The 12,904-nt window shown below is 43.2% G+C and overlaps 1 protein-coding gene across 2 annotated transcripts in view; it reads left to right on the forward strand.

The window, feature by feature from the left end:
* Positions 1 to 8,316: 8,316 nt before the first annotated feature.
* The window catches only part of PPP1CC (protein phosphatase 1, catalytic subunit, gamma isozyme), a 36,727-nt gene continuing 32,139 nt past the window's right edge, over positions 8,317 to 12,904 (forward strand). For both annotated transcript variants that reach the window (XM_008582444.1, XM_008582445.1), the window contains exon 1: positions 8,317 to 8,457. In XM_008582444.1, coding sequence (XP_008580666.1) covers positions 8,403 to 8,457 — 55 coding nt within the window. In that variant the 5' untranslated portion in view covers positions 8,317 to 8,402. The remainder of the gene's footprint in view (positions 8,458 to 12,904) is intronic.

Raw genomic sequence — 12,904 nt, forward strand, 5'->3', positions numbered from 1 at the left:
CATAGTAAGGTAAGCATTGTTTTGTGAATTTTTTATTCAATTTTTACATCTGTGTATATGTGTACTGTGTATATGTGTACTGAGTTGGGATGTAAAATGTCAATGTGCTATATAAGAAATTATATATAAGAAATTATGTAGCACATTGTGGCCCCAAAATTTTGAAGAACACTGCCCTAAATATATAATATTGTTTTGTTGTTTTAAATGTAAATAGCATCCTAATCCTAATCCTTCACCAGCTGGCTTTTGTTCATTTGACATTGACTTTGAGAAGTATCCATGTTGATACATATAGCTCAGTTTCATTCATTTCCACCACTGCATAAACATGCCACAAGTTATTTTTCCATCCTCCCATGATTGGTTTTTTTCTTCTGTCAAAGGAAACATTTAAAAAGTAGCTATCTGTCACCATCACCACCATTTTATACTTGGAAGGACATTTTAATATAAAGTCAGAAAGTCCTACTGTCAGAATTAAAGATAATCTTTTAAATTGAATCAACCTGGCTTTATAAAAACCCATTCCATCTGCCTCTGTGAGTTAAGGTTGTTGGTTTTCTTCCTTGTTGATTGTTTGTACATTGTTGTAAACTAGTGAAAATGTAATCACCTACACACAATCTTAGACTAGCTGGTTGCCACTTCTAGGGAGGGGGAAGGGGAAGCCAGGAGTTTGCAGAAGGGATTCAAAGGAAGTCTCAATCACAATGCTTTGTTTCCCTTGTTACCAAGCGGGGAAAAAAATCTAGGTCAAATATGGCCAAATGTTAACCTTTGTTAACCCTGGAGTGTGAACAGGGGAATCTACATGGGTACTTTGCTCTAAGCTTTAAGTAGTTCATTAGTTTTTTTATTACCAACCTGTACTTTGTTCTAAGTTTTAAATAGTTCATTAAAATGTTCTTTATCATCAACTAGAGTTAGGGATTTTTTATTTTATTTTTTTTTTTATTTTTTTTATTTTTTTGCGGCTGGCTGATAAGTGGATCTGCACCCATGACCTCAGTGTTATTAGCACTACATTCTAACTAAGTGAGCTAACCAGGCAGCCCAAGAGTTAGGGAATTTCTAATACGGATAAAACAGGTCAAAATTTGGTCTTTGTAGTTTAAAATCCAGAGCCACCAGGTTGTCTGTTTATTCTGTGATTTGGGGGAAGTCATTTAACTTTCCTGGGTGTCAGGTCCCTCATTGAAAAAAAATGGCTGTGACAACCCAAATGTCCATCAGCAGATGAATGGATAAACAAAATGTGGTCTACTCATATAAAGGAATATGACTCGACCGTAAAAAGGAATGAAGTATTGGGCTGGCTAGTTAGCTCACTTGGGAAAGTAGGGTGCTGATAACACCAAGGTCAGGGGTTCAGATCCCCATACCAGCCGGGCACCAAAAAAAAAAAAAAGGCAATGAAGTACTAATGCATGCTACAATGTCAATAAACCTCAAAAATACTATGTTAAGTGGAAGAAGCAGACAAAAAAGTCCACATATTGTGTGATTCTACTAATATGAAATACCCAGAATAGACCAATACAGAGAGGAAAGGAAACAGATTGGTAGTTGTCAGAAGTTGGGAAGAAGGGGGAACAGGGATTGATAACTAATGGGTACAAAAGATTTCTTTTTGGGGCGACGAAAATGCTTTGGAACTAGATAGAGTTGAGGTTTGCACCACACTGTGAATGTGCTAAATGCTACTGAACTGCACACTTTAAAAATGGTTAGTTTTATGTAAATTTCATTCAATTTTTAAAAGGGCCATGGGGAGAGCTCGTGCCTCCTAGAGTTACTGAGGATAAAATTAAAGAACATGTATGTAGGGCCGGCCCGGTGGCGCACTGCTACAGTGCGCTGCTTGGGAGCGCGGCGGCGCTCCCACCGAGGGTTCGGATACCACATACAGACCGGTTCCCACTCACTGGCTGAGCCAGGTGCGGGCGNCGGCGCTCCCGCCGAGGGTTCAGATCCCACATACAGACCAGTTCCCACTCACTGGCTGAGCCAGGTGCGGGCGCCAACACCGAGGGTTGCGATCCCGTTGCCGGTCCCGGTCCGGTACAGGCGCGACACTGAGGGTTGCGATCCGTTGCCGGACACGAAAAAAGACAAAAAAAAAAAAAAAAGAACATGTATGTATCCAAAGTTGCTAGCACTGTGCCTCACTGATATCATTATTGCTCAAGGAGCCATCTCGCCCTTTGTTGAAAAGGTGAGGCCAGGCTTGTTGAGCATGTTTCACCTACTAAGTCAGGTTAGTGACTTGCCCAAGGCCACACAGTGAGTCACATGTGGTCTCTGCACTAGAACGTGGCTTTTCCAACTTGTGAGTCCAGAACAAGGCCTCTCCTCCCCACTGCTTCTCCTACTTGATACTTGAACTGCACTTTATTGTTTATAAAATATTTTTCCACATGTGATGTTCTAATACTCCTGGCTTCAGAGGCTCAGCATAGCAGAGTGGTTAGAGAGCATGGCCTCTGGAGTTGGACAAAACTGGAGTCAATACCAGGCTCTGTTGTTTCTTAGCTGTGTGTCTTTAGATAAATCACCTAACCTCTCTGATTCTTGGTTTCTCCATCTCTAAGATGGGAATAATGATTTACCATATGCGTTATTGAGATTAACACCTGAAGACAGATGTAAAGCAGGTGTGAGGTCAAAGCCTAGTACATAGTAAATACTGAATAAATTATGGCTATTAGTATTAATAGTAAAAGAAGTTACCTTTGGCAAAGCATTTAACACATAGGATTGAGAGTGACAGGAGAACAGAACAATTTCAAAGCCTCTTTGCCACAGGCGCCACATGCTCTAAAGCAGTGTTTCTCAACTGGGGAGGGAAGGGTAATTTTGACCCCCAGTTTACATCTGGAGATATTTTTCATTGTCACAACTGTGGAGGGGGGCATGTTACTGGCATGGGTAGCAATCAGGGATGTTGGTCAACATCCTATAATGCACAGAACAGGCCCCACCACAGAGAATGATCTGGCCTAAAGTGCAAATAGTGGCCAGGTCAAGAATCCCTGCTCTAAAGTGAGCCACCCTTTGCCAGACTTAGTTCCAAATGACAGTTTAATTCACCCTCCATATACCAGGACAACTTGCTGCTTTCCTGACCACAGAGTGAGTCATTTTGTGAAGCTGAGGATCATTTAGCAAGGTGATAATCATCCTAATTTCTCTGTTGGGTAAGTCCAGATGGAAACATATTTAGAGACTTCTCAAAGAGAGACACACCCAGCAACAGCATAGGCTCCATGAGGGCCAAGGCTGGTTCAAGGGATTTTGAACAACCCATCTAAGCCCCTCTACTCTGAGAAGACTCCTGGGAACATCCAAAAGAATCGGCTCTTCCTTATCCCCAGGAACACAGCTCCTCTGTTTGGAGGTAAGAGATGTAAAGCCAGAGTCCCTGGGTTCAAATCCTGACTCTGTCCCTCCTTGGATGGGTTACAAGTGATTTCCCTTCTCTAAAGCTTAACTCTTAAAATGGTGTGAAGATTAGATACAAACATGCATGAAAGGTCATGAGCACAGAGACTGGTGCATAGTAAGTGCTCAGTAAATGTCAGCTATTATGATTATTATTATCATCATTTTTGTCATCATTATTCCTACCTGATCTTTAAGTACACTGTAAGGTACATTCTCACAACACCCTTCTGAGATAGGTGATACTGTTCCCATTTTGCAGATAAGAAAACTGAGGCTCAGAGCAGTAAAGCCACATTTTCAACAGCCTCCGCCCTGGTCTTACACTTCCATTCCTGCCCACATATAGTGCATTCTCCTCACAGAATCAAGAGGGATCTTTTAAAAATGAAATCAGCTCTTACTTAGGAGAAGATACTTTCTGGGTAATGATGTTATGCGATAGTTTATAATCCACCATTTTTTTTTTTATGATTTAGGCGTCAGGAAAAATAAACAGCAATGCCACTCTTGTGTAAGATGTTAATATCAAGAGGAAACTGAGTGTAAGGTATATGTGAACTCTTTGTACCATCTTTGCTACTTCTTGGCAAATCTAAAATTATTCCAAAATAAAAAGTTTATTTAAAAGAATGAAATCAATCTGTCATTCCTCTACCTAAAACCCTACAGTGACTTCCCATTAGACTTAGAATAAAATCTGATTGTCTTCTCATAGTCTGCAATGCCCTGAGTGATCTGGCCTCTGCCATACCCTCACCCCTCACACTACACTCCAGCCACTCTGGCCTTTTTCCATTTCTCCAATACTGGAAGATTGTTCCTGCCTCAGGGCCTTTGCACTTGCTATTTCCTCTGTTGGGAATGCTCTTCCCTATGGAGTTCTTCCCATGACTTACTCTTTCTCATCCTTCAGATCTTGACTCAAATGTCAAATCCTCAGAGTCCCTCCCTATATGGTCACACAACCCTTTGTAATTCTCTCATAAAACACACCACTCTCTGAAATTATCCTCTTTGATTGGTTTTTCTTTACCCATCTCCTGCACTAGACTAGGGGCTCCATGAGGGCAGGGACTATATCTGGTTTATTCACCACTGTGTCCCCAGTTTCTCATATAGTGCCTAACACAGAGTAAAGCCTCAAAAACATTTGCCAAAGAGAATCCCAGGGTCTGCTGGTAATACCACAGGATGTTGAAATAAAGCTGTGGACTTTGTCAAAGAGCTTTCATGCATATATTTTCCTGTGATTCCCTACTTTGTACAAAACCTCTGGCATATCCAGGGAGGTCTGAATTTGCTGACAAATCTCATCACCAACACTCCTTTCAATAATTTAACAATAACCCTAATGCTCATTAAATTGGGGGGAGTAAAGAGGAAGAGTTTATCCCCAACATTCTAGAACAGTGTTCCAAAATTGTTGGCTTAGTGCCAAATGTAACTAACAGATATGCTTTGTCTCAACCTGTGTTTTGAAAGAACTTGAGTTCATAAGCAACATTTTTTTCAGCCTATTATTAAATTTTTAATTCATTTTTTCATTGTACATGTTTATGAGGTAGTTTATTGTTTCAATACATGTATATATTATATAATGATCTAATCAGAATAGTTAGTATATCTATCACCTAACCATGTATCCTTTCTTTGTAGTTATAACATTCAAGACCCTCTTTTCTGGCTGTCTTGAATCATGACCAACTTTTTTAAATCGAAACATTTCACATAAAAATATATACGACCAAGTGCTGAAAACTCAGAGTATCTGGTCACACTGCACCCAAGTTTCCCACAAGGCCCCCCAGTGGACTGGAGCTGAGAAGAGGCCGTCCCCTCAGATGGGACACGGGCTCTGCAGTTCACCATAGTCCATACCGCGATAGCTGAATTCTTTCATGTCATTGGCCTAGTCCCTTTAGGCACTGAGATCCCCTCAAAGACTAAGTATCTTTAGAGATACTATTGGTTTTCAAATATTTTATCCACAGCCCCTCTCTTCTCATCCTCAGCTCCCCACCATCTTCAGCAGCCCCCTAAGAAAGCTCTGTGGTTCCAGGGAAGACAGTTTGAAAAGTACATTTTAACCCACTCTCTTATTTTACAGATAGGTAAACTGAGGCCTAGAGAAGGGAAGGAACACTCCATCTATTAGGCCAGAATGCTTGTATCTGCTGGTCCTTAGGGAAGCCACCAGTGTTGATAATGGCAGAAAAAAAGCCAATAGGAAATCAGTTCTCTATTTCATGAGCTGTTTGCTGGTTCCCAAAAACTGTTCAGGCCCACCCCTGTGAGCTATGCCACTCTCAGATGTGGAGCCAGCTAACTCAGTTAGGCATGTGCCAACAAAACTGGACTCTGGAGGGGAGTTGCCCAGCAGAGAATGGCTGTGCACAGAAGCTCTCCCATGTCCCAGCTCAGTCTGAAGTCCTCCTCCAGCCCTCGTATGTTGACAGAGGTTAACACACCTGCCATTTGGCGTATGGAAAAGTATGGCACTCTTACATTTAGATCATCCCATTGGGTTTCACATTGATTATGTGCCCAGTGTGTGCCTGAGTTGTGGTAGCTGCTATGGATTCACTATGGGGATTTATTGAACATGAACAAGGGCTGTGGTATCAGGTTGTCCTGAATTCCAGCCCTGGCTGTATAACTTACTAGCCTGTGTGGCCGTGAGCAAACAACCTAGCCTCTTCATGCCTCACTCTGTCATATGTAAAATGGGGTAATAGGAATAGTAAATAATTCCTAGGATTGTCTTGGAGATTCGATGAGATAATTTTTTGGCACTTATTAAAAAAATGAATGTGGTATTTGGTTTTTTTGTTTGTTTTTTGTTTTTTCTCCACTTACCAGAAGTTTTTATTTTTATTTGCATCTTTGTTTATTGTTTGTCTGGCTTACTAAATGACTGTCCATGACAGAAAGACCTTCTCTGTCTTGTGCACCCGTTTCCCCCACCTAAAACAATGCCTGGCACAGAGTAGATGCTCTATAAATACTGGTCTGCTGAATGAATCACACTGTCTTTCACATTTCTGCTCTAAATGCCATTGCTATATGTGCCCTATCCTGGAGGATCCCAAGGTCTCCTGGACTCCAGCGAGAACCATTCTGACCTCGATAGCCAGATGTTCACAGCAGTGCTGGGCACTGACTCCGAATGTCACCAACTGGACTCAGTGCCTTGTGCTGAGAAACAGTACTCGTGTGACTTCTGGTAGACAGAGCTGTAGCACGGGAGTGAGTTGGTGACTGGGGAAAGTGGAGCAAGAGGCCGAGCCTTGAATCTCAACGGCCCCGCGCCAGCAGCGAGGGGACGCACCTGAGGAGGCACACATCAGGGTGCACGGACCCCGCGCCGTGCCGCTCGGGCCCTGGGAGCACATCGCTTCCGAAGATGGACTCCCGGGTGGCGCATCCGGGTGGATGCCCTCGATGGCATAAGGGGATGGAATTCGTACATCCTGCGTGCCTTGAGAAACAAAATGAAGTTCTCGGGGGAGGGAAAGGGTTTTGCAAATTGTAAAGCGCTGCAGGAAGAAAGAGATCAATGAAAAGGTCAGGAAAAAGCGCAGATGTGTTTGCTGAGTGTGGGCTACACTTTCAAACCCAGCTAAAGGTGAAGCGCAGCTCCCGGAGGTGGCGGGGGAGGGAAAGGGTTTTGCAAATTGTAAAGCGCTGCAGGAAGAAAGAGATCAATGAAAACGTCAGGAAAAAGCGCAGATGTGTTTGCTGAGTGTGGGCTACACTTTCAAACCCAGCTAAAGGTGAAGCGCAGCTCCCGGAGGTGGCAGTTTGGGGACCCCCTGGAAAGGGATGCACTTAGGGAGGCTGGGAAGTCGGAGGGAAATGGATCAAAGTTTCTCAGGATGTCGGCAGAACCCGCGAGCCGCCCGCACGGCTCGCCTCTGTAAGTTCGCTGCTCTCTTCCGGCCCCGCCCCGACGCACGAAATCTGCAAATCCTTTTATCTGCTGCACGCGCTCGTTCAACTTTGCTCGGGCTAAAATCAGGGTAACCGTTCCAATGATTATATAACTTCCCGAGTTCAAGAAAGATAATCTAAAGATAGGGATGATGAAATCTCCTTTTGAGGATGCGTTTTTTTCCCCAAATCTAAAGTTACAGAAGTGCACAAAAAATACAAGTACAAATACCCATATTCCCACCGCTCACAATGAATAACTGTTAACATTTTGGCTTACATGGGAGAGGGTTTTTTTCTTTCTAGACACCCAATAAACCTTTCTCTTTTCAAGTCCCAGCATATCTGGATCCAAGTCAACCTATTCGTTTTTATTATTCTCTCTCTCCACCCCAGATTTAGTTTAAGAGGTGAATCCCAGGACCCCGGAAATCCCTCAGTGGGTTTCCACATGGTCAGGTCTTCAAACATCTGGTCCCAATGAACAGGATCCGGTGGAGGCCTCAACCTTCGGAGCGTACCACTGATCTCCTCCGACCACCCCAACTACCGCATGCAACTTTGCAACTCGCGCTCGGGCCAGGGGGCCTATTTGCTCGGCCCGTTTGGCGGAAGAATCCCGCGTTCGGAAGCAATTACGCTCAACCGTCCCTCCAGTCCCGTGCTCTGACCCCGCCCCCTTCCGCGGCATGTCCCCGCCCCTTCCCGAGCGCCCTCTGGTCCATAAAGAAGTCCCGGCCGGGCCGCTGCACTCCCCCGCGCGCATCCGTGCGCCGTCCGAGGTTGGCTAAGGAGTCGGCGGCCATTTTGTTCTTCTCGTGGTTCCAGTGGGGAGAGAAGGAGGAAGCAGGGAGTGGGGCGGTTGGGGGGGTGGGGGAGTCAGAGTCACGCCCATCTGCCCTCAGGGACAGGGCGCCTGTGGGACTTCTCAGCCCGCCTCTGCTCGTGGCGTGGGAAAGGAGGCGTGAATCCCGGGCGCGAGCCGGCGGCGGCGCCGCTGCTGGAAGGTCGGCGGTGGGAAGGCGATGGCGGATATAGATAAACTCAACATCGACAGCATCATCCAACGGTTGCTGGAAGGTGAGGGGGGCGGTCGGAGGACTTTGGGGGTGGGAGGCGGGCCCGCGGCGACGGGCTGCCCCGGGGGCTCGAGGGAGGGGAGTTGGGAGGCCGGTTGATCTTGCATCGCCGCGGGGTTGAGACGCGCGAGTTGGCCAGCGGGCCGGGGGCTGCAGCGGGCAGGAGGCCGGCCCGGGGTCCCGAATTTGGCGCCACCCGCGGATCCTTCCAGCTCTGCTCATTCATTGTACGAGGATACAGCTTTCTTCCTGGCCGTGAAATTTGAAAACTCCGCTCCCCACCCCCACGTTTCCCGCCCCTACCCACTTGCCCCCGGCAAACCCGACCAGTCTTTGGAGGAGAGAAGGTTGGGGGCCCCAGTCCAACCTGCTGGACGGTGTGCACCGTACTTTTGTCCGCGAGATCGAGTTTCGGGTACTCATCTCTCGAGAAGCAGTTTGAGGGGGGATGAGTTCCACCGGATTTTGTTTTCTTTTCCTATCCTGCTTGGCTTTATTTTTGCTTTTTGTGGTTTGGGGAACCCATTTGTTGTTACTTGGTGACGAACGTTCATATCTCAAGGGGATGTGAGACCCTGTCTCCTTCTGCCTCCCCCCCACCCCCGATCCTTTTAAATTGTCCTTATCTTGGAAAGGTCTCCGCGCTCTTTTCCTGAACGTGCATCTGAACATGAAGCCAGCCGATGACAGTATCGTTATCTTTCCGGAGTGCTAGGCTCTGTGTTAAGCGCTTTGTGTTCATGAAATTACTACTGTAATTATAATAGCTTCTAAAGTGCTCACTGTGTGTCAGGCATTCTTTGAGCACTTAAATATAGATGTCGTTGAATTATCCCAACAACCTTGCGAGGTAGGTACTATCGTTTATTCCTTTTTTACAGAAGAAATTTAAGAGCGGTCAAGTCATTTGACCGAGGTTACACAGTGACTGTCAGGTTTCAAACCCAGGTAGCGAGGAGCTAGAACAGGTTACATTCAACTGTCACCCTATGTAGGAAGGAAGGAACAAGAAGATGTCCAGTGGTTAAGTAAAGGTTGAAATAAAGCATTAATTTTGGCTGACCTGAGATTTGTGAGGCGCCAGCCACTTGATTCATACTGATGTGGGACAGGTTTAGATTTTAAAGAGAGAAGCTGAATTGAGCTGCCCTCAAAATCAAGAGCACGTCTACTAATGCTAACATCTTATCCAAGACTTTGGAAGAATTCAGTCAAATCCCTTTCCTGATTGGGCACTTGATAATGTCAATTTGGCTGAGTTTTAACTGCCTTTTGCTTTTGTACTGTCCTAAAATAATGTTAGAGTAGGGAGGAAAAATAAGTGTTGTTGGCATATATATGCTGAGTGATAAAGTCGAGAGGATGAACAGGTGGACAGCTCTGGTGTTAGAATTTGCAGCTATTTTGAAGTAAGTCATTATAATGAAACTCCTGAAAATATTCTTTTTCTTAATCTGCATTTTTTTTCCTTTTATATTTTCTTAAAAGAAAAACCCACTACATGTCATTCAGGATCCCTAAAGTGATCTCGAAATGACATTTGTAGGTGCAAACCTTGTCATTCCATTCAGTGCCTGGCATTTATACAAGAATCACATTTTTCATACTCATTAATACAGTTCTTTAATTTATGAGGTAGCAATCTGTCAGGAACCAATTAAAATAGTTTGCGGGTAAGAAAGGAATTTTTTATTAAATATTTCTTTTTTTTTTTTTTTGGTGGCTGGCAGGTACGGGGATCACACCCTAAACCCTCCGTGTTATCAGTACCATGTTCTAACCAACTGAGCCAACCAGCCTATCGTTCCAAATTTTTAAATTCTGCACATCTATTCAGAGATATGAGTGGCTAGACTAGAGTGGGCTTTATTTCTCTGAGAAAACAGGAAAAATTGAAATCTCTATTGATTTGAAACATTAGAATTTTAAGGTCACCTTTAAGTTTTGTTAAGTTTTGGTTTCTTCATAACTGTCTCTGTATTCACTTAACAGATTTTGTTACTTTTAATCTTTAAAATTGTGCTAAGAAATTTGCCTGGTAAACTTGGCTCATCTAAAATGAGATCAGTCATTGTTAATAGTTCCTTTTTACATATTATGTTACACTTCAAAGCCAGATTTTTTTAATATTTCATTTTTCATTGAAATGAATATAAAGTGATGCATTTGTTTTTGTTTTTTTTATGGTGGCTGGATGGTAAGGGGATCCAAACCCTTGACCTTGGTGTTATCAAGTATCGTGTTTTAATGTCTCAGGAAATAGTTAGGTGTACAATATACTTAAATACCTTTTTTTCTCATGGGTGTTAAATTGGTACAGAAATAGTTGACGATGATCCTGATGTGTATACGTCTGTGTTAGAGGATGTTGATAATAAATTTTATGCTTTTGGTATTGCCCCAAAAACCTTCCTCCCTAAAAATTTTAAGATTTAAATATGTCTGGAAATGGACAGACTATGTCACTTATGACCTTGTTGACTTTTTTTTTTTAATCTTAACTGCAGCTTTGCAGTTCTTTTCTTTAAACTCTGAGTAGTTTTTCCTAAGTGAGGCATCATCTCTGCAACCCACCTTGGAAGCTTTTACCCAAAGCTCTGCCTTGCTGATGATAAAACCTTAAAGTTGTTACTCGTTAGTATAACAGATGTTAGTTATTTAAATGACTACACAGTAGAACTTAGGGGATTTAGAGAGAAAATAAACCAGCTGTTGGTTTGGTCTGATACTGTTGGGGGAAAGTGAGATTTGGGGCAGAGTTTTACTTTGTAAACAACCTAGTTCAAGGAGCAGGGATAGCTAGCATTTTTCTTGCATATCAGATGGTTGTAACTTATTTCACATCCTGGTTTGCAAGAAGCATCTTTGCTCTCAGGAAGGCCATTGTCAAACTGCAAGACCATACCAGACTCTGCATAATTGCCTGACTTGCTTGAGTGATTTATATATGACCTCTGCCCTGGCTCATGGAAAGTGTTTGTGAATTTAATCTTATGATATGTAAGAGTTCTTCTGAAGATGGTGAGTGTTCAGATATTCCAAAATTCTAAAATTGATTAACCCACGTTCAGCTTTTTGGTATAAAATGAAAACATGTTCATATTCCAGTGTTTTTAAAAGGCAGCCAGCCATCCCTGGTCCTAAAGATAACAAAGGACAAACATAATGGTTAAAAAAAAAAAAAAAGAGTTCTTAAAATGCTGACCAAAGAAAACAAAAGTAATCTTTTTTTCATGAACTTCTGTAATTTCTTTTTTACACAGCAGATAATTTTAACAGGGACATTCGAGTTTCGTGTTTCTAATTTCCTAATTTATAAGAAGTCTGTGTTGTGAGCCTGTACCCTTGCCTCTCCTTCCCGCCTGTCAGTTCTTAGCCCACATCCTCCTAGGCAAGACAGGAAAGCTCTATTGGAGACCGGTGCTCTGCATCTTGAGTGAGTCTTTTTTTAAACTATAGCATCAAAAGGATTACTCTCCTGACGCCCTCAGTGCCCCCTTGCTTGTCAGTAGCCGGAGGCAGCATTGACTCTAACTGTATCGTGTATGTCTTTCAGTTGTGCTTCGGGGCTTGTGCTGCACAGGAGCAGAGGCCCGGCCTCTCCTCCGAACTGGGGAAAGGGAGGTGGGCTGGGCCATGCATTAGTAGCCCAGCACTAGTCAGTGGTACATGTTGGTGAGATTGCTTTATGTCTTTGAAACTGCATCCTGCTATTGACCTGTGACCTGTTCTACAAAAATAATGTGCCAGTCAGTCCACTTGACTAGGTGGGGATTACTGATCCTGAAGCAGGGAATTAATTGATTGCTTTTATACACACTTAACCATTTCACTTAATTTACAGTTGGGGCTAGTAGTGGACCTTAAAGATTGGAATGTGAAGAGGATAATATTCTGGGTGTAAATTGCTTAGTAGATAAGGAAATTGGGAAGTCTCACCAAGAGGAATAAGGAAAGATTGCATTTCCTTGGAGCATATGGAATTCTGGGATGGATTTTTATCTTTTATGATCAGATTTCTATATCCAAAGCATGAAGAGATGATTTACTTATGGGTTTTTGATGATTTACCTGAAATCTCCAGTTTCTCCACTACTCTAGGGTTTACTAGCATCCCTTGTCTAGAGGGAACTGAGTGTCACTGATATTAAGGCTTATAGGAGATGGAAAACTCGTAAAAGATGTAGTCTCCTCGGTAGTACTTTATCAAAATGTGTTGTTAGACTGTGGAAAGTTAAACATTTTTCAATGAATTGGCTTTACTCTAGGGGTAGAAAAATTCAAAAATCTTTATTGAGAGCAGTGGACAGTGTTTTGTAGCTACATCTTGACTATGTCTTGAGAAAATTGGTGTTACCTTTAAATGCCTGAAGTATGTATGATACCAGCAGTTACGAAAGTCAAGATGAAGGGAGAGGGTTGTGCAGCGTGGTATGGAAACAATTAAG

The sequence above is a fragment of the Galeopterus variegatus genome, unplaced genomic scaffold, assembly GCF_000696425.1.
Source record: "Galeopterus variegatus unplaced genomic scaffold, G_variegatus-3.0.2 Scaffold2616, whole genome shotgun sequence".
Taxonomy (NCBI): Eukaryota; Metazoa; Chordata; class Mammalia; order Dermoptera; family Cynocephalidae; genus Galeopterus; species Galeopterus variegatus.